The sequence below is a fragment of the Belonocnema kinseyi genome, chromosome 4, assembly GCF_010883055.1.
Source record: "Belonocnema kinseyi isolate 2016_QV_RU_SX_M_011 chromosome 4, B_treatae_v1, whole genome shotgun sequence".
Classification (NCBI taxonomy): domain Eukaryota; kingdom Metazoa; phylum Arthropoda; class Insecta; order Hymenoptera; family Cynipidae; genus Belonocnema; species Belonocnema kinseyi.
Window position 1 is genome coordinate 32,872,673 of NC_046660.1, and position 11,180 is coordinate 32,883,852.

At 28.9% G+C, this 11,180-nt stretch overlaps 1 protein-coding gene across 1 annotated transcript in view; it reads left to right on the top strand.

Moving 5' to 3' along the window:
* The window catches only part of LOC117170823 (cathepsin L1-like), a 19,626-nt gene extending 10,476 nt beyond the window's left edge, over positions 1 to 9,150 (top strand). The window contains exons 4-5 of the mRNA XM_033357865.1: positions 3,647 to 3,807; positions 8,955 to 9,150. Of these exons, the coding sequence (XP_033213756.1) occupies positions 3,647 to 3,807; positions 8,955 to 9,150 (357 nt within the window). The remainder of the gene's footprint in view (positions 1 to 3,646; positions 3,808 to 8,954) is intronic.
* The last annotated feature ends 2,030 nt before the right edge of the window (positions 9,151 to 11,180 follow it).

The window sequence follows — 11,180 nt, forward strand, 5'->3', positions numbered from 1 at the left end:
AGAGGGAGCTCTTCTTAATATTTTGACACCAAAATCATGTCGATACACCTTACCGACTGCGAGTAAAGCCACCCACGCTTTAACTTGACAGACTGTAGCATGCTCGGATATAGTCATGCCGAGAATCGAGGCCGCGTCGTGACTATGGATAACAGGAGCTACACGGGGTGTGCAGAGCTCACTAACACTCACTCAGGCCTAACAAAATAATTGCCTGTTTAGGTCCGGAGTTGGACTATGTCCGATTCCAGTAGGTTAGGTCAGGTTCACTTTCACTCCCAAACTAGCGACTCTGTACGAGTTTGACTATTCCTTTCTATGAAGTTGTTTCTTTTTTTAATTTTGATTAATTCAGAATCCTTGGAAAGTATCAAATTCAAATTTCCTGACATTCCATGACTTTTTCATGGCCCTTTTTTATGTTCACTGACCGTTATCACTTCTACTTTCAGGTAGAAAAACAAATTTACACCTACGAGATGAATGATGTTAATTTAAGCAGAATTCAGTGTTCAAAATTTATCTTGAAAACTTTCAGTGACAACAGACATACGCAATTGTAGAAGGGACCACCCACAAATTACGTAAGACATAAGTGAAAAACATGAATTTCTGAATAAATAGTTAAACAAATATTTTTTTTTCAATAAAAAATAGTTAAGTTAAACCAAAAAATAAGAGCTTTCAATAAATTAGTTAAATTCTTAACCAAAACAGACTAATTTTCAAACTATGAAGAGCAATTTTCAAACAGAAGAGTTAATAATATCAACCAAGACAAATTTTTCGGCCAATATAGAAAAAAGCGCATCTGAAATGTTTACTTTTTGAGCCGATGATACCATTTTTTAACAAAATTGTGAATTTTCAGCTAAAAAAGATTAATTAGAAAGCGAAAATGAAATAGTATTATTTTTAACGAAAAAACAAACTTTCAACAAAATGGTTCAGTTTTCAAAAACAACAAATTTCAAACAAACTGATGAGTTTATCACACAAAAAATTAGTTTTGAACCTAATAGTTTAATTTTCAACACAAAAGATGAATTCTCTACAAACCAAGTTTTCAAAGTAATAGAAGAATTTTCAACTAAAAAGATTCATTTTTCAATAAAAATATAATAGTTCAATTTTCAGTTAAAAAAGTAAATTTACAACCAAAAAAATCGAAATTTGAACCAAATAAAATAAATTTTCAAATAAAATAGTTAAATTTTCAACCAAACATATGACATTTTATCTAAAAATATTACATTTCTACAAAAAGAGATCAATTTTCTACACAAAAATTAAATCATTAAGTTTTCAGTTAAAGAAGTTAATTTGTATCTAAAATTATGGATTTTCAGCCCAAACAATAAATTTTTATTGAATAAATTTTTTAAAACTAAATAGCGGAATTTTTAACCCACAAAATGAATTTTCTTCCATACAATATAAATTTGTAAGAAAACACTTGAATTTTCACAATGAACATATCAATTTTCAAGCAAAAAGATTAAATTTGTATAAAGAAATGTACATTTTTTTAAAGAAATGGAATAGTTAAACTTACGGTTAAAAAATTTCATTTTAAATACAGAAAACTAATTTTTAATCAAAGAAATGAATTATTCACCAAAAATATAAATTTTTAACCCATAAGATTAATCTTCTACAAAAAATATTAATTTTGAACAAAATACATGAATTTTCATTAAAATATTTGAATTTTCAAAGTAACTGTCAACCTAATATTAAAATTTTTATAGAAAAAGACTTATTTTCAATTTAAGAAGATAAATTTTCAACCAAGCCTAGAATATTATTATATTTCCATTGAAAAAAATTGATATTCAATAAAAAAAAGTTAAATTTGGAAGGACACAAGATTTTTCAAATAAATAGATGATTCGTCAACCTAGAGAACAATTTTTTAACAAAATAATTCAATTCTCAACTAAGGAGTTGAATTTCTAATAACAAAAAATTAATTCTCAACAAAGAATATAATAGTTGATATTGCAACCAACAAAATTTAATTTGTAAACAAAAACAGTCTAATTCAACTAAAAAGTACGACTTTTCAACATAATAGTTGAATTTTGAACCAAACCAGATTAATTTTCAACCAAACAGCTGTGATTTTTAACCAAAGAAGATGCAATGTATAGCAAATTGGATGAAATTCTAAACTAAACATATGAATTTTTAACCAAAACGAATAACTTTATAACGAAATTGTTGAATCTTCAACAGTATAATAAAATTAACTTAAACTCCAGGTTATCGAAAATTCCCTGACTCTGTTAGGTTTACCCTGACATTCCCGGACTTTCTCTGACCAGTTTAAAATTCCCTGACTTTCTAGAATTCCCTGACCTGTAGCAACTCTGTAATTGTTTACTTGAGTTTAATAAATCCCAATTTATCATATCAATTGTATAGTGAAGTAATGATTTTGTTTATTAAAAATATAAGCATATTTAAAAATTCATCGAATGTAATTAATTAGCATTCAATAAGAATCACTGAGCTTTTGGACTTTGCAACACTTTTTATCGTTCCCAGAAGACATATAGAGCACAAATTTGATAGAAAGATTCAGCTAGTGTGACATTTATAATTAATAACAATCACTGAGCTTTTGGACTTTGAAGTACGACTTTTTATCATCCTGTACAGAAAGCAGATAGAGTAGAAATTACGCCGTGTAAATCCGATTATCGCGTCTTTGGACGACGCAAGAGAGTCGAGGTCGACATCACTGTTCGTTGCTCCTTTCTGTTAACACATCAATAGAGGTGCGTACCTCTAATGAGTTAAAAACACCTACAAAAATGTTCCCTTTTTAATGGTTAATTCTAGTCGACCGCGTGCATCCTCCATATAAGCTGAAGATTATTGACAGAAAATATTGCATTAATCTTTAAACTATTATATTATCTATGTATGTAATTATTGAGCGAAAACAATGCTTCATGTAAAAAATTCTTGAGAAATATTTGGACACACCAAAATTTCAATTTGGCACTGAGTCCAAGAATAAGAGTATCTGGAATTTTTATGATGTAACAAGAAAATATTCTACACACAAGTCTTGAGTATTATGAGTAATACGAAATGTACATTTGCCTCATGATTATCAATTCGGCAATTAACTAAACTGCCAGAGCTTGTCAATGACCACTGCTTAAATATAATTACCTGAGTTCCTGAAAGTGATAAATAGTCATAATCTATTAATTTCAAAGACTTGCGCCGAAACTCGTATTTTATATTTTTTTATTAAAAGAAACATAATTTAGAGAAACTATTTTTCTATATTTATTCTTAAAACTCATTAGAGCTGAATTTAGGCTAAACTGAAGTCAGGGAACTTCAGGAAACCTTTTTCAGTATGCTCTGCAATTTCAGTAGATATAAGAGATTTTGGTCAGCCGAACAAATGGAATTTATTACTCAAGGGGCACATGGTCTTGAAATATTGATTTTTGCATTTCGTAAACTGAATCAATGTTTTGAAATAAAAAATCACGCAGATATTGATATTTTCAAAGTTGGAAAATAAATAAATAATATTACAATGTTAAAAATGAATTTTTTGTTAATTAATATTTATTTATTGGTCAAATTTGGTTCATTTATTGTTTCCAATTTTTGACAGGAAGGCACGTGTAAATATAAAAGTAGCCAGAGCGTGGCTAAGGTCAAATCATGGGCCATTTTACCGGCACGAGATGAGAGAGCTTTGGAAACAGCTGTAGCAACAATTGGCCCTATTGCAGTGTCCATAAACGCAAGTCCTAAGACTTTTCAACTTTACCAGTAAGTTTCAAATTTATTGCCGACACGGCCATTCGTCTATTACAGAATTAATACTTTACAATATATCAGTAAAATATTTCCGGTTATTTTCCAAATTTGAACAAATTCTCCCATCATTCAAGTTTTAATATCCAAACCCTTAGAAGAACGCAATTCGAAATTAAAGTATTTCAAACAGAAATATTCTATAATTAAAATATTTAATTCAACAATTTTGGATTCAAACTATTTCCACTTACCAAAGTGAAATAAGTATTATTTCAGGGGCTTCAAAATTAGATATTATTTCAAAACATTACACTTATAGTCAAGTTTGAAGCATTTAATATTCTACAATTTAAAATCTGCACTGTTTTTAAAAGCTTAAATTAAACAATTTCAACATTTCTTTTTTCGAAATTTAGCAGATTACCATTTATGGGGAGCCGTAAACCTTCATTTTCAAAATTCTCTGACTTTTCTCTGATTTTTCCCTGGGAAATTTTTTCTTTTTCCTGGCCATTAATATTCTAATTTTGCGACATTTTAAACACAGGATCTTATAAAAACGGAATAAAACGAGTTCAGAATAGAATTTCAATTTTATTCATTCATTTCAACAAAAAATTATAACTTTTTTATCGTAAAAGATCAAATTCAATATAACCCGAGTAAAAATTCTTCGACTTGGTTTTGAATTCAATTGACCCCTATTAAGGCATGCTGCAGTTGAATAGTTTGACTTCGGAATATCTCAGTTTTTAGGCGGAGCCAGAATTCAATTTATGTCTTGGAGACAAGTTTCTATGTCTTAAAGACATATACTGACTCTGTTTGAAGAACATTTTTCAGGGTCATACACGTTCAGACCCACAGGTTTTGGATTTTTAAATAAAAATAACTAATTTAATAATTAAGCATTTTTCATTAATTAATTTTAATCTCATTTCTGAGTGGAAAAAGTTTCGTCTTGAGACAAGTTTATTCCGACTAACCATGCTAAGAGCTTTAAAGCAAGACGAAGGCTTATGTCTCGACTTAGTTTTGAGAAGCAGCCGGACATCGATGTCTTGGAGACAAACTCAAGACATCGCCATGTCCATTTCTAGTCGGTATATTTTTATTTGGGAAAGGGGCTTATTTTCATCAAAACAGTTAAATTTTTGATGAAAAGAGACAACATGCTCGACTTTTCAAACAAAAAGATTTAACTTCAACTAAAAACAGTTACAGATTGAACCGTATAGTTGGATTTCAAATTAAAAAGGCGAATGTTAAAAAAACGCTTGAATTTAAACTCTAAAGGATCAAGTTTTAACTAACAAATAATTTGTAATTAGAGAAAGTAATTTTCAACCCAATGTTTAAATTTAAAATAAATAATAATAATAATTAACCAAGTTGTTTCAATTACTACCGAAGAATTGAAATTTAAAGCAGAAGGGACGAATATTCAACAAAATAGTTGGACTTTTAATCAAATAGTCGAATTTCAAAACAACACAAAAAACAAAACAAAAAATTGAACTTCAACCAAAAACAATTGCAGATTCAACCATATAGTTGAATTTCAAATTAAAAAGGTGATTGTTTTAAAAACACGTGAATCTGAACTCAATAAGATAAATTTTTAATAAAAAAATTATTTGCAATTAGAAAAATGAATTTTCAATCAAATTTTTTAATAAAAAATAAATAATAATATTTAACCAATCAGTTTTAATTACAACCAACTAGTTGAAATTCAAAGCAAAAGAGAAGAATTTTCAACAAAATAATTGGACTTTTAACCAAATATTCAAATTTAACAACAAAACACGAAAAAAAGATTTCACTTCAACCAAAAACAGTTAGTGATTCAACCAAATTGTGATAGTTCAAGATAGTAAGGCGAATGTTTTAAAAAACACTTGACTTTTGAACTTCAAAAGACGAATTTAACCCCAAATAGTTGAATTAAAAATAAATCGTAATTTTTAACGAAGCAGTTGCATTTACAACTAACTAGATAAACAAAAGCGATGAATTTTTAAAAACATAGTTGAAATTTACCACATAGTTCAATTTTCAACCTTCAAACATGAATTTCCAAACAAATTTTCGAATTATTAATTAAAGAAGATTAAACGGCAATCTAAAATAGTTTCATTTTTATTTAAATATGGCATTTTTAAGCCAAAAAGATGAATTATTGTAGAAAACAGTTGTAGTTTCAACATGAAAAGTCGATTTTCTAAAAAATCATGAGCTCTCAACCAAAAATTTTTACTGAAAAAGATAAATTTTCAGTGAATGATTTTTGAACTAAAGTTATGAATCTTCCATAAAATATTAGATTCTGAGATTTTAAATATTAATATTTAACGAAACAAACGTATTTTATACTATAATGATGAACTTGCAACAAAAAAATTATTTTTGAACAAAGTGGTTCAACATTCAACCAATTAGTCCCATTTTCAACCAAAAATACAAAAATATAAATATTTTCAACGAAAACTTAATTTTTTACTAAAATAGTGGAATTTGCAACCCAAAAAGAATTTTTTTAAACAAAACAGTTGAATTTTCAACCAAAAAAGAGCGGCCTTTTTAAAAAAATTCAATCAAATAATGAAGTTTTCAACTTCAAATTTTATCACCGGAAGGAATCAGCTGCAAAAAAATAAATAGAAATAGAAATGCAAGAAAAGTAAATGACTGACAAGAATATCATATCAAGTTGGCCGCAAAATTTAATTTTCGAAAGTCTCTAATTTTTTATTTTCGCTGACGATTAATATTCTATTACCAAAATCTTAATTTTGTAACATTTTAAACGTAGAATCTTTTGTCAACGGAATAACAAGATTTGAAATCAAATTTAAAAACTTTTAAACTTATTATCCTGGACAGTTGTTTATACTGCCTCTTATAAAAATTCCCTGACTCTTGCAAGATTTTCTTCAAAATCTCTGACTTTTCCCTGACTTTCCCTAACCAATAAAATGCCCTGACTTTTCCCAGATTTCTAAGTTTTTCCTAACCTACAACCACCTTGTAACTTAGGGAAGTCAAAATTTAACAGATTCAAACGGATTATTTTTCAATTTAAGTCACTAATAATTATTTAGTTATGAATTTAATAATGAAAGCTTCAAAAACTATTTGATAATATTAAATCAAAACCTTTCAAAATTTCACAAAATTAAATTTAAGGATATTAAAATTAGGCAATTTAAAAATTTTTTTTAGAAATGAATGATTTCGATTAATTCGTTCGAAAAGAAACTAAGTATTGAAAATTAAATTCTGTCGAAATTGAAAATGTTTCAGATTGCCCACTTCAAATTCAAAGTTGAATTATTTAAAATTGTGTAATTTCAGATTGGAATCATAGCAATCTTGAAAAATTTAAAATAGAACCCTTTGAAAATAATTATTCAAAATTTCAAATAATGTCAATAATAATGCTATTTTATAAAATAAAGAATAAACTTTGCGTTAAAAAATCCAAGAATTACTACTAAGCTATACTAAATTATTTCTGACTATCGATAATTACTATTTATTATTATTTTAATATTATTATTAATAAGCTTATAAAAATTCTGACACCTTCAAAGTCATTGAACTTGCATTAAAGGCAGGGCTCGGGACAAGGTTAATTTGCTGATTTCAGTAATGAATTCTGAGTGAATAGCCCCTCAGAATAAGGTCAAAAGATTCAAATCTAAATGAACTTTCTTTCGAGCATATTGTCTCAATTACCAAAATTTAAAATAATTATGAAAATTAGAAGCTATCTATTTTAAATTAAAAAGACTTTGACCAATTCTGGTACCTTGTCTTCTGACCAGAACATTAAGAACATTTGTCAAAACAGTACTTTGCATCCATCTGAACTTCGAACAGTCATATTTTTTAGATAACAGTATGATATTAGATAACTACTAAATAGCTTGATAATTTTTTACTTAATCTACTTAAAAAAAAGTCGTTTACTCCCGGAACACTTTTGTCCCACGAATCAAGAATAGTATGCCACGTGCTAGAATTGGCTCTTTTAGATAAGGAGGTCAGGAAACATTTTCTGATCCAAGATCAATTTAAATGAACATAACAGGATGGCCACTTAAATCTAAGAATATGCCCGATCATTTTCCGGGTTTTCATGGTTTACAATCACTCTTATTTAGTCGTTAAAATTAAAAAGTTTCCGAAGTTTTAAAATCGTTGTAATTTATTATTAGAATGTTATTAATCACAAAAATTGTCATAAATTGAAATTTTAAACAATTTCTTAAACCATTCAGTTTTATTAGCACACCAAATGACATAGTATAAAAGTTAATTATAAAGTCGAATCGAATTGTGCTATTCGGTTTATCGCCCCAAGTATGTTTAAACAATAATGATATAAATAGTCGAAAGTTTAAAATCTCTTTCCTTAAAATTCGTCTTTTAATTGAATAATTTTATCCTAATATTAAATTTTCTACTGTGTAAAGTTGTGTGTCGAAGAAACTTAATAAATTAAAAAAATATTTATTATTTTTATGTGGTTTATAGATTTATAAATAATGTCAATTTTTCGTCAATAATACCATACTAATAATAAATTACAACGAACCTCTATAAGCAACCTCTGTTGTTTCTTTTTTTTATCCTAATTTACAACGCTTTCAAGACAAAAATTTTTTTTATTACAAATTGATAAAATGAAGGTATCATTCAATTATGTTATTCAATATCGAATTTATTTCAGCAATTTTCTTTAAAATAAAAATTTATATTCTTAAAATTTGTAATTTTGTCAATATATATACGTTTGTACATTGTTGCAAACAAAATTAAAATTTAAAAATTAAAGTGTTTAAGAACCAAAAAAATTTAATTTCGAGAATTTCTAAAAAAAACAAGTTAAATCCGTCAAGAAATAGAGCCTGTAGAGTGTAGATGATTAGGAAAGGTAAATTACTGGTTTTAGCCACTGCGTGGTGCGCCAACGAACAACCTGAACAATGTTAACTTCAAACGAATTTATTATGTAACATAGTCTACAGAATATTAATTAAAATATGACAATTAATAATATATGGCTACATGGTTAAACGCCTGTATCTGTTGCTAGTTTTTTGTAATGATTTTATTTAATAATTAATTTTGAAATTATTTTTAATTTACAGCACAGGTATTTACGACGATCCTGCCTGTGTTTCGAGCACGGTGAACCATGCAATGTTACTCGTGGGATATTCACCAAAATACTGGATTTTGAAAAACTGGTGGGGCAATACATGGGGTGAAAATGGGTACATGCGATTAGCAAAGAATAAAAATCGTTGTGGAGTCGCAAACTACGCAGCTTATACGAGGATTTAATTATTAACATCCGAAAGTCGTCATATCTCTACTCTGTCATACAAATCGCTCTCCGTCTCATTGATTACTCTAATTATTTTTGTTTTTAGAACGAATTAGTGAATGCATTTGAAATATATATTTTAGTATTCATTTGAGTTTATTTGACATTAGTTACTCTCTAATGCAAATTATTTCTAATTGCATAAAGTAACTTGACATAGCGTTTTCGGCATATGTTCCTTCGACAATATACACGAATATATTCTACCCCTGTGAGACGAATTTCCAAATTAATGCTTCGTCGAAACACGCATCATCTACCATCCCGTGAGTACATTCCATCTGTTTTAGACGCGCCAAATAGTGTTACTATGGTTGACTGACATGGCTTAATTAGAAAGTAGATTGTTTACCTAAATGTTACACAGTCGTACATCAAATTAACGCATTTCAATTATATTCAAACAACATTTTTTTTATCTGTTAAAATTAACGCTAATAATCTACTATTCATTAATTTTGTCGACATTGAAGCTCCTATGTATCAGCGCACTTTGTACGTGGTTCTTGTCTCGCAACTTTTCTGTCATGTCAATGTGTCAGTTTACTAGTATACGTCGGTTTGACATCTTATAAAATTGAGCGGGTGGCTGCAATAAATAGCCTATTACTTAACATCTTAAATATTCCGGCGGTTAATAAATAATAATATTATGATGAAAGTTATCAATTATAACTTAAAGACAAATTAGGTGGAGTCTACATTGCCGGCGCCGGCAACATTGTTAGTTGCCGGCTGCTTTTCGCAAAGAGCAAAATACGAAATATAAGCGAATTATGTATACAATCATGCAAATACCTGAGGATATAATTTTCAAGGTCAAAACTGATAAAAATCGTGTTTGTAAAAAGAAAAAACAGAAAATTTGTAGCAAAAATCTAAAAATTCATACCACACTTTCTCTGAAGTCTTATCTTTGATTGAAGATAATAAAAATCCAAAAATCTGTACGGGTTCTCGAGATACGAGAATCGCCGAGAATTTCTCGGATTTTATTTCTGAACTTCAACTCGTGCTTATGAAAAAAAAAATTGAAATTCACAAGACGTTATCTTTGAAATCTTATCTTTCAACGAGTATTCTGATGTGATAAGTAAAAAAATCGAAATTTTGTTGTTGCTTTTTTCGATAATTTATGGTCATATGATTAATATCCCATAGTTGGTTTAGAGTTTCAGATCAGGTATAAGGAGTCGAAATCGGCATTCCAAACAGCTGTTTCGTGTTTATACCTTCGTCTATTTATACAAGTATACTGCTTTTCCGATTTAAGTCCGGTTTGCGGGGTGGCCTTAGTGACCTTGGACTTAAATCGGAAGTTCCTAAACGTAAACAAGACAGGGCCGTCGAAAAAAATTTGAACGCATTTTACTCAAAATGACATTTTTGCTTCTTGCGTAGGTGCTTTTTCAAAAACGGCTAAACCGATCGGCTTGAAATTTTATCACAATACTCAGCACACACGTAATATACACACGTGATATGTGAACGGCCCCTTATGGCTATCGCTCGAACCTCCATAATGTTAAAATTTTTATTGTAACCTATAACTTTTCCTCATTTATAACGCGAGAAAACGTATTTTTTTGTTACTGTTGCAATAAACGCCGCCATTTTATTAATTTAACTTTGAAGCGGGAAAAAGTATGTCCCATTATATGCAATAGTTTTCACATAAAATTGTTGAAAATGTGCTTGTCCTTAAGCGTTTACATCAGAATACCCCCATAATTTAAGCCGATAAAACTTTAAAAATCTGAAAGGGTTCTTGAGATGCGACTAAAAATATCCAAGCGGGTCTACCTTGAATTTCGGGCGGCAATTACCGAAACTCGTCGCAGACACTCTTGGACATTTTTAGTCTTATGACAATGGGAAATGCCTGCATTGAACCGTAACTTAAATCTGGCGCAGTAATGGGTGAATTGGCCATACTAACGTCTAGCCTAGACTTGGCGATAATCACATCGATACTGGCAAAAATCAT